Source organism: Pagrus major, chromosome 12, assembly GCF_040436345.1.
Source record: "Pagrus major chromosome 12, Pma_NU_1.0".
NCBI lineage: Eukaryota > Metazoa > Chordata > Actinopteri > Spariformes > Sparidae > Pagrus > Pagrus major.
This window is the reverse complement of record NC_133226.1, coordinates 29138287-29156798: the sequence shown is the minus strand read 5'-3', so window position 1 is coordinate 29156798 and position 18512 is coordinate 29138287. Positions and strand designations below refer to the sequence as shown.

At 44.3% G+C, this 18512-nt stretch overlaps 1 protein-coding gene across 2 annotated transcripts; it reads right to left on the bottom strand.

Moving 5' to 3' along the window:
* Positions 1-301: 301 nt before the first annotated feature.
* fer (fer (fps/fes related) tyrosine kinase) lies at positions 302-17008 on the bottom strand. Of its 2 annotated transcripts, XM_073477742.1 has the most exons (20): positions 16852-17008; positions 15157-15385; positions 14256-14387; positions 13979-14152; positions 13445-13544; positions 13069-13252; positions 12036-12173; positions 11825-11944; positions 11591-11713; positions 9663-9861; positions 9389-9487; positions 8955-9161; positions 5487-5609; positions 5083-5139; positions 4810-4928; positions 4126-4220; positions 3899-4022; positions 3345-3499; positions 2417-2539; positions 302-2172 (listed from the first exon to the last, which is right to left on the bottom strand). In XM_073477742.1, the coding sequence occupies exons 2-20, from the start codon at positions 15223-15225 to the stop codon at positions 2036-2038; spliced, it is 2478 nt and encodes an 825-aa protein (XP_073333843.1). In that variant the 5' UTR covers positions 15226-15385; positions 16852-17008; the 3' UTR covers positions 302-2035. The 2 variants fall into 2 exon arrangements, with proteins under 2 accessions (XP_073333843.1, XP_073333844.1); XM_073477743.1 differs by lacking the exon at positions 16852-17008 and having other exon boundaries at positions 1955-2172; positions 8955-9158; positions 15157-15308.
* Between the last annotated feature and the right edge of the window lie 1504 nt (positions 17009-18512).

The following is an 18512-nucleotide window of genomic DNA, read 5'->3' as shown; positions in this document are numbered from 1 at the left end:
TTTAAAGTGGACCGTATTAGTCCAAGCACAGAACCTTGTGGATTCTGTTAGCACAGGTCTGATCAATAGGAACCAGCTCAGTGCAGTTCCTATGAATACCAATTCAATGTTCCAGTTTTTGTAACAGGATGTGACGTCTGATTGGTTATCTTCATAGAAACAGCTGTCATGTAGAAAGTCACAGCTGATTGGGTTAGAACCCAGTCCATAGATAACATCATTCCTCATAAGAGTTAGCATTAGCATGTAGCTAGCCAACATGAGCCTGTTAGCCAGTTGAAATGATGTCACACATCAGTGATTGTTGGTGTTGTTTGTTTTATTTTCATAATAAATGCTACGATAATATTTTTATAAAGTTTAAACAAATACAAAAGACAAACAGATGATTAGTGTTTCAAAACAAAAACAAACTGTAAAAACATCTTGGATTTATTTACAGGAACAGTAGGCATCGCTCTGACATCATTAACATTTAAGTTCCGCCCCCAACCAATTCAGGAAGCGATGCTGACCAATCAGGACTCACCATTCCTTAACACAGATACATGTTTTTTTTAAACATTTATATTAAACTTTTTCTCTTTTTGACATTTTCATGTGATCTGATGTCAGTTCAGTTACCACGACAACCAGGAAATGTATGGAGTAAGTGCTGATGATGTCATTTATTTGTTGTTTTGGAGCCGTTTGATTGGATGAATTTCTTACTTTGGTTTTAAAGTCTTAAAAAACAAACTTTTTGTTTTATAAACTTTCATTTCCTTCTTTTTAAAAGAAATCTGATTATTTTTGTTTGTGAACTTTTAGATGACAACAAAAGTCAGTGATTGGTTAAAAAATAATAACAAAGGTCAGAGTGGGCGTGGTCTGAGTGATGATTGACAGCTGGATTTTCAGAATAAAGGTCAGTTCTCCTTCAGCTTCACATCAATTTATAAAAAAGTTTCATGAAACATTAAAATATTAAAACAATAAATAAAAATAATAAAGAGTTGATGTTAGTGTTGACAGCTGATTGGTCCCCAGCAGTGGAAACATTTAGGGTTCAAGCTGTTGCCACGGTTACAATAGTGACAGGTGGGTGTGGCTTCACGTCTGACTGTGTTCAGTGGTCAACTTTGAATGGCTGAGCAGCGCAAACACACGCGCACACATCCACATCCACACACACACACACACACACACACACACACACACACACACACACACACACACACACACACACACACACACACACACACACAGAGACACACACACACAGGAGGCTCAAAGCTGGACGTCCGTTTGCTTGTTTGTTTGTTCATTAACTGACTGTAGTTTGTTTGTAGCGGACTGTTAGCAAAAAGGAACCATCGCTACAATCACGCTAAGCTGTTAGCCTTGTTAGCTCCTGTTTGAGCGACAAGTTTGTTCAGTTTCTGTCGTGTTGACTGAGATTATGGAGACCTTTCAGAGGCTAACACAGCTAGCTACATCCATGCTAACCTCTACTCGTTTCCATTGTGCTAAATGAGTTTAAACATCAGCTAAATGCTAACTGTCTGCAGCGATGACTTGATTTTAAATGTTGTAGTGTTTGTTTATTAACGGACACGCTCAGTGTGTCGCTGTGACATCATCAGCTCCACGCTCTCCGTCTGTAGTGTTACCAAAGATTTAGTGTTTTTATAAACGTCTTGTTACTGAAGAGACACGCCCACACGAAGACCACGCCCACCAAATGACCACGCCCACCAACAGCAAAAAACAACAACTCTTTGCTGGTGATTGATTCTGAGGACGCAACTGAACGTTCTTGTGTCTCTCATGAGATGGCGAGGTGTATAATGACATCATCACTTCTTGATGGCGGCGAGGTGTATGATGACATCATCACTTCTTCCTGATGGCGGCGAGGTGTATGATGACATCGTCACTTCTTCCTGATGGCAGCAAGGTGTATGATGACATCATCACTTCTTCTTGATGGCGGCGAGGTGTATGGTGACATCATCACTTCTTCTTGATGGCGGCGAGGTGTATGATGACATCATCACTTCTTCTTGATGGCGGCGAGGTCTCGCTGCAGCTCAGAGAACTTGGGTCGGTCTTCAGGGTTGTACTGCCAACACCGCTGCATCACTTTGTACACATCGTCAGGGCAACGCTGAGGACACGCCATCCTGTAACCTAGCAACCAGCAGTAGAGAGAGAGGGGGAGGAGTTAATATTTTCATGGTAACTTCATGGTGCATGTACTAGCAGAGATTTGATGAGATAAGAATTTATTTATTAATCATCTTATTGATTATTGATCAGGTATTGAACAAAACTGATCTGAGCTGTAAGAGACGTCAATTTATTAATATGATGATGAAGATGATGAAGAGCTGTGGACAGTTTACAGCTCTTCTTCTTCTCTCTGTGCGTTTACCTTTCTCCACCTGCTCTCGGGCCTGCTGATTGGTCATCCCAGGATAAGGACACACCCCTAGACTGAAGGTCTCCCACAGCAGAATCCCATAACTCCACACATCACTCTCTGAGCTGTAACGCCCTGCAACAGCCAATCACAGAGCAGGAGACATCAGGGACCAATCACAGTTACAAGTGTGTAAACAGGTTTATGCCATCCTATACAATGTTGTTTTCAACAAGTTGTGTCAGGTGTGTGTCAGGTGTGCTTCAAGTGTGTTTCAGGTGTGTGTCAGGTGTGTGTCAGGTGTGTGTCAGGTGTGTGTCAGGTGTGTGTCAGGTGTGCTTCAAGTGTGCTTCAGGTGTGCTTCATGTGTGCGTCAGGTGTGTGTCAGGTGTGTTTCAGGTGTGCTTCAAGTGTGTGTCAGGTGTGTGTCAGCTGTGTGTCAGCTGTGTGTCAGGTGTGTGTCAGGTGTGTGTCAGGTGTGTGTCAGGTGTGTGTCAGGTGTGTGTCAGGTGTGCTTCAAGTGTGCTTCAGGTGTGCTTCATGTGTGCGTCAGGTGTGTGTCAGGTGTGTTTCAGGTGTGCTTCAAGTGTGTGTCAGGTGTGTGTCAGGTGTGTTTCAGAAGCAGGAGACATCAGGGACCAATCACAGTTACAAGTGTGTAAACAGGTTTATGCCATCCTATACAATGTTGTTTTTAACAAGTTGTGGCAGGTGTGTGTCAGCTGTGTTTCAGGTGTGTGTCAAGTGTGCTTCAAGTGTGCTTCAAGTGTGTTTCAGGTGTTTGTCAGGTGTGTTTCAGGTGTGTTTCAGGTGTTTGTCAGGTGTGTATCAAGTGTGTTTCAGGTGTTTGTCAGGTGTGTTTCAAGTGTGTGTCAAGCGTGTATCAAGTGTGTTTCAGGTGTGTTTCAGGTGTGTGTTAAGTGTGTTTCAGGTGTGTTACCATAGTTGAGAGCCTCTGGCGCTGTCCATTTGATGGGAATCTGTTTGAGTCCAGATGAAGAATAAATCCCATCGTCTTCCTGACGACTCATCCCAAAATCACTGATCTTCAACACACTGCCCTCTCCAACCAGACAGTTCCTCGCTGCCAGGTCCCTGTCACACACACACACACACACACACACACACACACACACACACACACACACACACACACACACAGGTGAACAGGTACGCAGACACATAGGTAGGTACACACACACACACACACACAGGTGAACAGACACACACACACACACACACACACACACACACACACACAGGTGAACAGACACACAGGTGAACACACACACAGGTGAACACACACACACACACACACACACACACACACACAGGTGAACAGATACACACACACACACACACGAAAAGGTACACAGACACACAGGTAAGAACCGAATGATATAAAATAAATGTGTTGTGTGTTGAGCAGGTGCTTTGTTCAGGGTCTATCGGACACGGCAGTGATCAGGTATTGATTATTGATTGATTATGTACCTGTGGATACAGTTCTTACTCTCCAGGTACGCCATGCCGGCAGCAGCATCGACAGAGAAGCGAACAAGCTGCTTCGTCTTTAACTCGTCTTTCTTCTTTCTCAGAAAGGACAGGAAGTCTCCACCTGACAGACGCAGGACAGGGTCACACAAACACATCAAGTACAGCTGTTAGAAACCGACCAATAAAAACAGAGCACCAACTGAACTTGAAGAAGCTCCACCCACCAGGAACCAGCTCCATGACGATGTAGATCGGCTGTCGCTGCGTACAAACACCAATCAGCTTCACGATGTTCGGGTGGTCGTACTGCTTCAGGATCCTGCAGCCAATCAGAGACAGTGTCAGTTACAGTAAACAATACATGTTGATGAAGGTTGTCATGGTAACTAAGTGCTGTATCGTAGGAAACTGGACGTGTTTCAGTTTGTTGAAGACGTGTTTCAGTTCGCTGAAGACGTGTTTCAGTTCGTTGAAGACGTGTTTCAGTGCTGCAGGTTTGGTTACCATTCAGCACTTAGAATAAACAATAAACACACGTTTACCAACAAAAGTGTAATTATTAGTGTTTTTAACAGAAATACAAATGTATGACAATTAATTTTGAAAAAATTACATTTCTGACAATTCTATATATAATTCCATATAATGATTGATTGATTTAGTGCTTCAGTTTATTGTCTTTGTTCAGTCATATATTGATTGATTGATTGATTGATTGATTGACTGATTTAGGGCTTCAGTCTTATAGATACTTTTATTTTCCTGGATGTATTTCACATGTATTTATAAGATACAGTCATAATCAAGTATCTGATCTGGAGGATTTTCTTTCCTGTTGTCGTTTGATGAGGTTTATTGACAAAAATATTTTCTCATATTTCATTGTTGATGTATTGATTGATGCTGACCTGGCCTCAGACAGGAAGCGGATCTTCAGCTCCGGAGGTAAATCTTCTTTACATGTTTTGACGGCAACTGGCGTTCTGTCACGCTGCAGTGTCCCTTTAAACACTTCACCGAAGTTACCCTGGCAACCAGCCAACAGCAGGGCATGATGGGACATGGAGGCAGAGAGAGAAACAGTAAAAACACTGCTTCAAATGCCAAAAACCTTGAAAAACTGTGTAGTGAGGCGGAGTGATTGATGACAGGAGGAAACAGGAAGTAGGAAGTGAGGTCACCTTTCCCAGCAGCTCACCGAGCACCACGTCCTCGTGGTTCAGGATCCACTTCTTATCCTGCAGAGAGGAAAAGAAAACTGAGCAGGACATCACTCAGCCGTCCATCTACACATCAAGTGTACAACCTGACATGTTTATGTGTCTATGTAATCTACACATTTACACGCATACGTGCAGGTAATCTAGTAGATTTGTGTCGTGTCAGTTCCTCATTGGTCAGAACTACTGATAGGTCAGGTGGTTTAATCCATACTGAAGACATTGATACCTATTGATAAATGGACTGATTATTTTATGGAGTGTTATTGGTACTGATCAATAAAATCCTCATGATACCCATCCTCAATAATGTGTATACACCAAGTCATGTGTGTGGGTGTATAGATATATATGGTGGTGGTTGCCTTGATGACAGGGTTGAGCAGCACGACTCCAGACTTCTTGGTGATGACCTGTTTGGTGGAGAAATGATGCTCGATGAGCTGAGGGATGGTGGAGAACCCGGTCCCTTCAAAACGGTACTGACTCTGCCAGAGAGAGAGAGGGAGAGAGAGAGAGAGAGAGAGAGACAGAGAGAGAGAACCATTACAGCATCAGGAGTTTCAACATGGCAGTGAACGCACTAAAAGAAACAGCTGGAAGAGCCCTACATGCAATTAAGAGAACATTTTATAATTTCCAAATTCCAGTCAAAATCTGGCTTCACATATTTGATAGTGTCATCCAGCCCACTGCGCTGTACGGTAGTGAAGTCTGGGTCCACTCAGTCATTAGAGCTGAACCCGCTGGGACAAACATCCAGCAGAGTCTTTACATGCAGAGTTCAGCAGACACATTTTACACACACACAGAAACACACCAACAAATGCATGTAGAGCAGAATGAGGCAGATACCCACTGATAATTAACATTCAACAGAGAACGCTCAACTTTTAACCAGCTGAAATCCAGCCAGAGACGCCCTCCACTCCAAAGCCTCCAAACTCAAGAGCTGAGCCCAGAAAAGAGCCCCTATGTCAGCTGGTACTGAGGCTGACTGCCCCCTCTCAGACAGTCTGACCAGCCTCACAACAACACTGCTCTCCAAACACCAATCAGAGGAAAGCACATTATAACACAATGTAAAGAAACCTGCCGGGAACATTGGAAAGAAGAAACTAAAAGCCAAAGTGGATCAGAACGTTATCTCGCCCTAAAAAGAGACGATGAAGAGCAGAACATCTCTCTGCTGTCAGAGATAGGAAGCAGAGACAGATGCTCACCAAGTACAGGCTCAGTGACCACAAACTGACCATCCAAACAGGAAGACACAAACAATCACGGCAACCAAAAGACAACACAACATGTGGTCACTGCTGGACAGGTGAGGCTGAGACAACACAACATGTGGTCACTGCTGGACAGGTGAGGCTGAGACAGAGATGCACTTTCTCCTACAATGTAAAGCATTCAACGAAAGCAGGAACATTTATTTTAACAAGTTCAACTCTGTAATCTCAGAGTTCAAAGAGCTGAACCACCTCTCAACATTAAAATACTCCTGGGAGAAGGAGACAGGGCATACCTGCTGCCCAATATGTGTCACCATGCACACCCTGAGACACACACACACACACACACACACACGCAGGCACACACACACACACGCAGGCACACACACACACGATATACTGTATATATAATTAATGTAAATCAATCTTGGTGTTGTGTTTGTGTTGTTATTTGTTGTGTTCTGTCCGATTGTTTGGACAAATTGTGTTTTGATGCTTTGGCAACGTTGTTGAAACTTTCATGCCAATAAAGCTCCTTTGAATTTGAAGTGAGAGAGAGAGAGAGAGAGAGAGAGGTTTTAACAGCCAACTTCTTACAGTGTAGTCCATCCTGTTCTTCATTACAAATACACTGTAAAAAAAGTCGTGAACACAGTGTATTCAGTGTGCCTCAGGAACACACTGATCCTCCTGCAGCCAACAACACATGGAAACATTCAGACTGAGCAGCAACAGTCTGCTGTGACGCTTCATGAGACCTGACCTGGGCTGAACGGACATTTTGACAGCTCGCACGGGTTTCACATAATCACTGTTTATGTTTTTGTCAATATTCAGTCCTGTTCAGATGTTGATTGGATGTGTATGTGACACAATGTTCAGAGCTTCAGTGGAGAGGAGCAGTACAGTCTTTAAAACATTTAGGCTTTACTACCACAGCTTTCACTAGATGTACAATTTATTTTTCCTACAACTACAACAACAATCACTTCTACTACGACCACTAAGTCTAATATCCAATAGGGATGCACGATAATTTCGGCAAGCTATCGGTATCAGCCGATATTGACTTTAAAATTAACTATCTGATATCCGAGAACACGCCGATATAATAAGCCGATAAATAAATAGACTGCTGCTTCCTTGATTTAATCAGATTAAATGCCCGACAGCGCGAGGATTACGTGCACAGCGCAACGTGACACGTCACCTACATCAACCTGCAGCAGAGCGAGGGAGAAGCTTAAAATGTCGGCGTCATGGAAGTTTTTTAAGGTGTCGGAAACGGATAGCAAAGTTTGTTTTTGCAATGATTGTTCAGCATCAGTGATGCGAGGAGGAGCCAAGACGCATTTTTTTAACACCACAAACTTAATTGTCCATTTGAAGAACCGTCATCCAGAACGTTACCACGAGTTTGTGACAACAAACAAGGAATGGAAACAACAGGTAACCGGCGGGAGAAAAACTCCCCAGCTGCCTCTTCTACAGTCCTGGGATAAAGCCAAGAATTACAACCGCGACCACCCGAGGGCAGTAGCGAGTGTATCGCTCTGGACAATCAGCCGTTTTCATTCGTTGAAGACGTTGGATTCCGCAGATTTTTGAACTACGTTGAGCCTCGCTGCACAGTCCCCAGTCAGAGGTATTTTTATGATGTAGCCTTACCTGAGCCTTACCTCCCTGGACTTTAGAAGGGAGGCTGTGTTCTCACTGAGGACTGAAGCTGCAGCTTATATGTTGTGCACTTTTGTTTTTGTTTGCACATTACCTCTCTGTTACAGTGTTGTTTGTAGCTCATACAACAGTGCAGTGTAGACCGAGCCCACTTCTGACTAGTAGGGAATGAAGCTGCTTATATTTTTTGCACTTCTTGTGATTTTGTTTGCACATCTCAATGCAGTGCAGATTGAGCCCAGACCTAAGTTAATCATTTTAAAGGTTGTATAGTTATGTTTGAGTTTAAGCTGTAGTCTGATAAACACATGTATCCTACTAATTTACTGTGAAAGTACAGTTATTTTATTTGGGTTTGATTGCTGTAAAGTTGTACAATGCACTTTTCCCATGTTCCCTGTGAACAGAAGTTATGTTTAGCTACTTGGTTGTGGGTATTGTTATGATTGTCTCAGGGTGAGCATCATCTAAGCCTGTTTTGTTTAAAAGCAATTGGCATAAATAAATATGGCATGTTTTACATAAAGTATTTTTCTTATTTTGAATTAGGAATAAATATTTCAGAATTTTAAGCTTTGCATTTTATGTCTGCATTTACCGGTGAGCCAACACGATAAGAGTCTGCATAATAATGTGTCAATTCAACTACATAAGAGACTTATCAGGCATATCGGATATTGGCAAAAAATATCGTGCATCCCTAATAACCAAGGCTGGCCACTCTCACGGAGCCATTTTATGTCGGCCATTTTGTCCTTCTGTCTCTCTTTGACACACAGTGTGCAGCATATGAACCTCGGTGATGTAGCTACACATACTCACTGCACACAAATTGTCTTGAAACATTTGAATTTGTTATTTTAAAGACTGTTAACTCGTTGATTAATGACACAGACATCACAATTACTGTGTGTATATACGTACATCGGCGTACTGGATGATGAAGTGTCGTCTCTGCTCATCAGAAAACACAGACAGAACGTACTCGCCCGGTTTGCCGTGACTCTCCCTCACCAGGAAGTCTCCCTGTTGCCGTAGTAACTCCTGAGCCTCTGTGCGAGGGATGGCACCGTGATACCACTCCTGCTCCGCCAGGGGGCGCTCTGACGTGGGGATGACATCAAAGAACTGCTGCAGATATGAACACAGGAACACACAGTCAGGCTGGCTTCAAATGAACTTTATTAGCAAGAAACATGATGACATGCAACAGTGAGGGAGGAGAGTGAAGAGGCACTGATCGTCTACGACTGAGTCAATCCTCAGGTGAGACAGACAGACAGGTGAGAGGTAAGACAGACAGAGAGACAGACAGAGAGACAGACAGACGGACAGACGGACAGACAGGTGAGTCTCACCGAGGTGGAGGAGCCCAGCATGGCCTTAGGAGATCGAATCATTCCGGCCAGAGAGTGACGCAGAGTGTCGAACCGAGAGCTCCTCTCCTTCGTTTTATCCTGAAGACACACACACGCACACACACACACACACACAATCCAGCTGTCTTTAAGGTTGAAAATTTGGATTTTTGAAACCGTGCTTTTATTTTGAAGAGCAGCTCGGTGCTGTAGCTCCTGTACAGAGCTCAGATCAGATGAATCAATGATCACTGATCAATAAAGAGTTATTTACGGTGGATCCGACGGAGCGAGCGTCGTCCTCATACGGGAGCGCAGGGGGAGGCGGCGGTGGGGGAGGGGAGGCAGCATCGGCCATCTTGGCATCCAACAGGGCTTTCTGAGAGGCGAGGCGGGCCTCTGAGCCGCGCAGTGATTGGACAGCATGATGAAGCTCGAGGAGAGACAGTTTCTGACTGAGCAGCAGGACACAGCTGAGGGCGAGAGACATAGACCGTCAGAGAGAGAGAGAGAGAGAGAGAGAGAGAGAGAGAGAGACAGAGAGATTCACATACTCCTCAGCTCTTGGGTCTAGTGTAGTAGACTATGCAATCACTGACATGGACCCCTCCACTATCAGTGCCTTCACTGTCAGACAGCAATCCCCCCTTTGAGACCACAACCAAATAAATGTGTTCTTTAAACTCTCAGATCAGATGAGTGACACAAAAAGGGAACCCAGCAAGCTGTTTCAATTAAATCCTGCCTACAGATGGGCCCCAGACAGTGGAGACAAACTCATCATGGCCTTGAACTCACCTGATCTGATGAATGACATATCAATATACGACCAAAACCAATATGTCTCTACCAGAGATGGTGTAAACAAGGCCACTGATGATATCAATATGATATTTCATAAGGCAGCTATTAAAGCTGACCTCATCAAACAAAAACAGCCTGTTAAAAGGCAAAACGCTGACAAATGGTTTGATCCAGAATGCAAGACCATCAGAAAAGACCTGAGAAAAATAGCAAATGAAAAACATCGCCAACCAAACAACCCAGCCCTACGCATTAGATACACTGACACTTTAAAGAAATATAACTGTACAATTAGGAACAAAAAACAAAATGATACCCACATGAAACTTGAAGTGTTGAGAATGCCATTAATCAAAATCAATTCTGGGATATGTGGAACAAGCTCAACACAAAGCAACAGACATTACTCATCCAAAATGGAGACATCTGGAGAGCACACTTTGAAAATCTGTACAAAGACACACCAATAATATACTGTATATATAATTAATATAAATCAATCTTAATGTTGTGTTAATGTTCATATTATTGTTTATTGTGTTCGGTCCGAATGTTTGGACAAATTGTGTTTTGATGCTTTGGCAACATTGTTATTGAAACTTTCATGCCAATAAAGCTCCTTTGAATTGAATTGAATTGAATTGAGAGACAGACAGAGAGACACAGAGAGAGACAGAGACAGACAGACTGTAATCCTTTGCTTTGGCAATATTGTATAAAACATTCATGCCAATAAAGCCTGTTAAATTGACAGACAGACAGAGAGAGAGACAGAGAGAGAGAGAGAGACAGAGAGACAGACACAGAGAGACAGAGAGAGAGACAGAGAGACAGACACAGAGAGAGACAGAGAGAGACAGAGAGACAGACACAGAGAGACAGAGAGAGACACAGAGAGAGACACAGAGAGAGACAGAGAGGCAGACACAGAGAGACAGAGAGAGAGACAGAGAGACAGACACAGAGATAGAGACAGAGAGAGACAGACACAGAGAGACAGAGAGACAGAGAGAGAGACAGAGAGAGAGACACAGAGAGACAGAGAGAGAGAGAGAGACAGAGAGACAGACACAGAGATAGAGACAGAGAGAGAGACAGACACAGAGAGACAGAGACAGAGAGAGAGACAGAGAGACAGAGACAGACAGACAGACACAGAGAGAGAGAGAGAGACAGACAGACACAGAGAGACACTGAGAGAGAGAGAGATTTATTTAATTTTTAATTATTATTAATTATTAATTATATATGTATTATTTGTTCTGTAATCCTTTGCTTTGGCAATATTGTATAAAACATTCATGCCAACAAAGCTTATTAAATTGAAATTGAATTGAGAGACAGAGAGAGAGAGAGAGAGACACTGAGAGACAGAGAGACAGAGACAGACAGACTCACTCGCTCTTCCTCTCGGCACTCTGCTGACTCGTCTGGATTTTGGTATCGAGGTCGTCGGCCAGCGCCTCCTTCGTCCTCAGATTCTGCTGAGTCAGCACCAGCTCCTCCGTCGCCGACGACAACCTGGAAAACAAACAAACACATCAACAAAGTGTCACAGATAGCTGGAAAACATGCAACATTTTACTTTGACAGGAAAACCGTGTGTGATGCTCTTATTTTGTAGCAGCTCACGTGGCCTGCAGGCTGTCGGCCGTCAGAGTGTTCCAGAGGATATCATTGGCCGGCAGGTTGTCTGTGTCCTCCAACAGGCATGCATCAAACTCCACGCTCGCCTCAGGAGTCTCCGGAGACCTGTTGCCATGGTAACCAGAAGAGACACACAAAGACAGTTACCACAGTAACCAGAGTTTGAGGGATGTGTGACGAGTGATGACTGTCTGACCTGTAGGCGTCGATGAAGTGTTGGTACTCAGCCAGCGGGTCGATCTGCTGCACAGCTGCTGAGATCTCCTGATGGACCTTCACGATCTCCTCCGTCAGCAGACTGCTGATCTCACAGTACTCCTCCAGGATACTTTTACTGCAGTAATACACAGGTACACACAGGGATATCACCAGTACGTCAATATCATCAGGTAGCATGTGTGTCAGGTAGCATGTGGGTGTGTGTCAGGTAGCATGTGGGTGTGTCAGGGAGCATGTGGGTGTGTCAGGTAGCATGTGGGTGTGTCAGGGAGCATGTGGGTGTGTGTCAGGTAGCATGTGGGTGTGTGTCAGGTAGCATGTGGGTGTGTGTCAGGTAGCATGTGGGTGTGTGTCAGGTAGCATGTGGGTGTGTCAGGGAGCATGTGGGTGTGTCAGGTAGCATGTGGGTGTGTCAGGGAGCATGTGGGTGTGTGTCAGGTAGCATGTGGGTGTGTGTCAGGTAGCATGTGGGTGTGTCAGGGAGCATGTGGGTGTGTCAGGGAGCATGTGGGTGTGTGTCAGGTAGCATGTGGGTGTGTGTCAGGGAGCATGTGGGTGTGTCAGGGAGCATGTGGGTGTGTCAGGGAGCATGTGGGTGTGTCAGGGAGCATGTGGGTGTGTCAGGGAGCATGTGGGGGTGTGTCAGGTAGCATGTGGGTGTGTGTCAGGTAGCATGTGGGTGTGTGTCAGGTAGCATGTGGGTGTGTCAGGTAGCATGTGGGTGTGTCAGGTAGCATGTGGGTGTGTCAGGGAGCATGTGTGTCAGGTAGCATGTGGGTGTGTCAGGGAGCATGTGGGTGTGTCAGGGAGCATGTGTGTCAGGGAGCATGTGTGTGTGTGTCAGGTAGCATGTGGGTGTGTGTCAGGTAGCATGTGGGTGTGTGTCAGGTAGCATGTGGGTGTGTGTCAGGTAGCATGTGGGTGTGTGTCAGGTAGCATGTGGGTGTGTGTCAGGTAGCACGTGGGTGTGTGTCAGGTAGGGATTCAGAGTGTGTGGTCATGTGACTCACAGGGCGAGTGTCATGTCTTCCTGCATCCTCTGCAGAGCGTCGAGCAGTGCGGGTGCAGCACGGCGGCGGTGTTCGTCCTGCTGCGTTCGAGCGCCGCACACCGCCAACACATACTGGTTGTGAAGGTTGTGGAGCTTTGCCGTTGCTTTGTCATAACGCTCACGGGCACGCTCTGCCTCCCGGCCTGTGATTGGACGGGAAGAGAGGGAGGAATCAGGGACATTTGCGAAATAACATAAAACTTAAGCTTTGAGACATTACTAAAACATTCAAGGACAGAAATTCTGACCTCAATAAACTGAAAGTTTCTTAGTATATTTTGAAGTTTTAGTCTTTTTTAAGTATATAAACAGACTGAAGAGTAAAGAAGAGAAACCTTTAGCCAGAGCCTCTCTGTATTTCTCTTTGGCGTTGTTGGCGTCGCGGCTCAGCTGACGATATGTGGCCTTCAGTTTGTCCAGGTCACTCCTGGTTACCTGGCAACAGCAGCAGCAGCAGCAGCAGCAGGTTAGTGAAACAACTGAACAGAGGTTTAGGTCCACACACTCAGCATCAAAGTACAACTCACTCAATTCTTCAACAACTTTCACATGTTACACTTCAGCTGATTGTAACTGTTGTCACGCCTGAACTGACTTCAGCTTCTTCTACCTCAAACAGCTGATTCCATCTTTCTCCCCGATTGCTTCAGTCTCTTCATTTGACAGTTCGACTGTTTTTATATATTAAGACTGGTGCTTCAAATCCCTTCAGGTCTTCAGCTGTCTGAAGTGCTGATAGACAGTTTACTTCAGCTTTACTCATCGACACTTCAACTGACCGGTCAGCTGCTCTCACTGCAAACTACAGTGTTGTGTTCAGTGTGGGCGTGTGTTGTGTGTGTATTGTGTGCGTTAGTTTCCCAGCAGACCTTGTGGTTGTGACTCTCCAGCTGCTGATGAAGACTCTGGTAGCTCTTCTTCACCTGCTGCTTGTCCCGGATCAGTGTGGCCAGACGGTGCAGAGGACCAGAGTTCAGATCGTCAGCGTGACTCCTCATGACTCGACCCAACGCCTCCGTCTGACGAATCACCTGAGACCACGACTGACACACACAAACACACCAGGTGTGACACAGAGACACCAGGTGTGACACTGAGAGACCAGGTGTGACCCCAGGAGTGCCTGAATGAACAGTTGAGTCTTACCTTGCTCACTGTGCTGACGTAATCAGCAGCTTCCTGCTTCTCAGTTTGCTGAGTCATGCTGAGCAGCAGAGCAGCGTACTCTTTATCGCTCTTCACTCGTAGTGTCATGAAGCGCTTCACCGTCTCCAGCAGCTAGAGGGCGACAGAGACGTGTTTGTGTATTTATTGTTAAAGTGTGTAGAGCTGACAGGAAGTGATGACATCACACCTCGGCCTTCTCACCTTCAGTTGCATGATCTGGTCTCATATTTACTTCTTTAGTTTGACACTTTCTCCTTCAGTTTACTTCAGCTTCAAACTTCTACAGCCTCGTTGGGTTCAGTGTGCCTCTTCAAAGTTTTCACATCATTCAGTTTTGAAATATAAAATATTCTGTCTCTAACTTGCTGCTCAGCAGGTGGAGTGACTGACAGCAGGTGGAGTGACTGACAGCAGGTGCAGTGACTGACAGCAGGTGGAGTGACTGACAGCAGCCGGCTGCAGAGTGCAGAGCTCCAACTCCGGAAAGTTTTAGTTTGTCATAAAACTAATGAAATATGACAAAGTCAGTGAAACAACATAAATATGAAGCCGACAGTCATTAAGTGACGTCCTGTTGATCAGCAGCTGTCAGTACGATCACACTTATTGTGATTTTCACCTTTTTAATATTTTTTCTTTGGTATGTGGAGAGTTAGCATTAAAGCTAATGCCAAGGATTGGTCTGCTCTGCACATGCTGCAGCGCTGACATCACTGATTAATGGAAGACCTGATTGGCTGTGAGGTCTCGATCTGCTTAGATGCATGACTAACTATAGCTACACTCCATTATATAAACACGTCCCTCTGAGTCTGAGTGTCGGTGACAGTTTGATGAAACACAGCTGAATATTAAAATGTGACACTTTAACAAGTCGCACCTTTAACTCCCAGTCCTGCAGCTTCAGTAATCCCTCGTGGGAATTCCTCAGATCCCGACCAAACCCCATCCTGGATCTCTCTCTCTCACACACACACACACACACACACACACACACACACACACACACACACACACACACACTCTCTCTCTCTCTCTCTCACTCACACACACACACACTCTCTCTCACTTTAATGGCAGGGGCGAGCGAGAAATGACTGCATGGTCCTCTGAGGAGAGAGAACAAAGACGTGTATATCATCATCAGCTTCATAATTATTAAATATTCATATGAATAGTAAACATATACATTGAGATATGATCAGGTACATGTAGCTGTCGTACTGCAGTAACAGGTTTGGTCACTTGTAATGGAGTATTTAAACTTTTCAAACACAGTCCAACAGATCTGTCTCAAGAACACCTTTTAAAATTTAATGTGTAATAAATACTGTTACACAATTATTAAAGTGATCACAATCTGCAGCCTTCATCAAAACCACTGCTTTAATCATTCTTAATAATACTCAAACATTAAGTTTTCATTTGATTTACTTAGAAACTTTAAAATATTTTCAAAAACATAAAATCCACCAAACACCAGACAGTGTTCAGCACATCTGTGAGCCTTTACATTCAGTCCAGAGCGAAAACATTCAGCACATTAATCAGTTTAATGATCCGGAGCTTCACTTCTCATCTCAAACATCCAGTCAGAAGATTTCTAACAGTTCACATCTCCTCCGTGTTTCTTCAGTGACAGTGTGAACAGTCAGACTGTCAACACACCCTGTTTCCTCCTTCACTAACCTCCTCCAAACCTTCACAGACACATTTCTAACATCCTCCAAACCTTCACAAACACATTTCTAACCTCCTCCAAACCTTCACAGACACATTTCTAACCTCCTCCAAACCTTCACAGACACATTTCTAACCTCCTCCAAACCTTCAGACACATTTCTAACATCCTCCAAACCTTCACTAACACATTTCTAACATCCTCCAAACCTTCACAAACATATTTCTAACCTCCTCCAAACCTTCACTAACACATTTCTAACCTCCTCCAAACCTTCAAACACATTTCTAACCTCCTCCAAACCTTCACAGACACATTTCTAACCTCCTCCAAACCTTCACAGACACATTTCTAACCTCCTCCAAACCTTCACAAACACATTTCTAACATCCTCCAAACCTTCACTAACATATTTCTAACCTCCTTACAACACTTAAATGAAAGCGAACAGCTTTAATCTGCTTTTTACAAACTGATTTCAAACTTAACCGTTCAAATTCCTTCAGAACTGCTGTACAACTGAAGCTAGGCTAACGCCAGCCGCTCCTCCTCATCAAAACAAGTGGGAGAGTGCAGCTAGCAGCTAGCGGCTAACAGGCTAACAGGCTAACAGGATAAGGAGCTCTGAAGTTTCCACTGAACTGAAGGGAAACTGGAGCTGGCAGCTGATGGCGGCTGGTAAACTTGATTAAAACAGCTTTAAAACAAACCACCAGCTCAACAAATGGACTACAGTCAGCACGTTGTGCTCCTGCTCCTGTTTTCGGCTCGTTTCTCCGGTAAATAAAGAAGAGATGAAGGCAGCGGACGGTGGAGGAGGAGGAGTGGGAGAGTCGGGAGGAGGTTGGCTGTTTTTCCACTTCTCCGCGGCCCTTTTCAGCCGCAATAACGCACCGTGAAGCGGCTGTTTTCGGCGGCAGACTCGCTGTCCGGTCACCGCGGTCCTCTGCCGTCCTCCGCCGGGCTCATGTCCTCCTCTTCTCCGTGTTTTCCTCCTCTGTTTTCCCGGCTACTCCTCCTGTCGTCCGGCTATGGAGCTAAGCGGCTAACGGCTAACAGGGAGGGGCTTCCGCGGGAAACGGAAAAGGGGGAAGTTGTGTGTGTGTGTGTGTGTGTGTGTGTGTGTGTGTGTGTGTGCGTGCGTGCGTGCGTGCGTGCGCGTGCGTGTGTGTGTGCGTGCGTGTGTGTGTGTGTATTATATAATAATATAAACAACAACAAACATTTAATAATATAAACAACATCAAACATATTTAATAATAATATAAAGTTTAATATTGTGATCAAACATTTATTAATAGTTAATAGTGGTTCAGCTGAGTGAGTTCACTTACTGAGATATTAAAACAACTTACAACATATTTAAAGAACATGTTCAACTGGTAAATATTGACTGATTATTATTTAGTTAGCACCTGATCAATATGCAAACACCGGATCAATACTTTATTTGTTTTTGTTCTTGAATTGAGATCACCTGAGACACTTTATTTAAGCCTTCATCATCGTTTCTAACACTGTAAACATTACGACACAGGTGTGAGATTGAAGCAGCTGGAAAAACACCTGTAAACCTCAGCCAATAGGAGCAGGGTGTGGGCGGGGCTTGGTGCCACAAGAATGATACAAGTTTCTGTCCAACCGGTTACAGCCAGACGGACTTCACCTGTCCTGATGTCTCACCTGTCCTCATGTTTCACCTGTCCGGATGTCTTACCTGTCCTCATGTCTCACCTGTCCTCATGTTTCACCTGTCCTGATGTCTTACCTGTCCCCATGTTTCACCTGTCCCCATGTTTCACCTGTCCTCATGTCACACCTGTCCTCATGTTTCACCTGTCCGGATGTCTCACCTGTCCTGATGTCTCACCTGTCCCCATGTTTCACCTGTCCTCATGTCACACCTGTCCGGATGTCTCACCTGTCCTCATAAACTTCAATGTGTAATATATTTTAGTGTTTTCATGAAATATGTGCTTGTTGAGGAATTGATTTTAATTCATTCGCTGGTTATCGTGACCATCTCTTCTTTTCTTTTCTTTTCTTTTCTTTTCTTTAAAAATGTGATGAACTTTTTTCAGATATGAAGATGAGATGACACATCATGAAGAAAGAAAATGGTTTGATGAACACACAAATATTAAAACATGGATTATAAATAGTTTGAGGACTGTTAGTGTGTGACTGGGCTAATTAACATCAACTAAGAATTTAGCATTTAACATTTAATTTGCACAATAATAGTTTTATTTTGTTGCATTATTTTATTTGAGAGACAGTGCAAATTAATAACATTTCTGAAAATATGTCAGCGTTAGCCCGAGGGGCTACTAGCTTAGCCAACAGTCTCATGTAGCTTCTGAAGGCCTTTATGATCTAAAAATATAAACGAGATGTTACCAGCAGCCATGTTGTCACCTGAGAGGTGGAGCTCCATAAGGAATGAACAGGGAGAGAGAGAGAGAGAGGGAGGGAGTGTCGGCAGGTAGAACAGGTTTGGGCGAGGCGGTCGAGCGAGCTTTACACACAGTGAAAAGGAGAGAGAGAGTCAGATT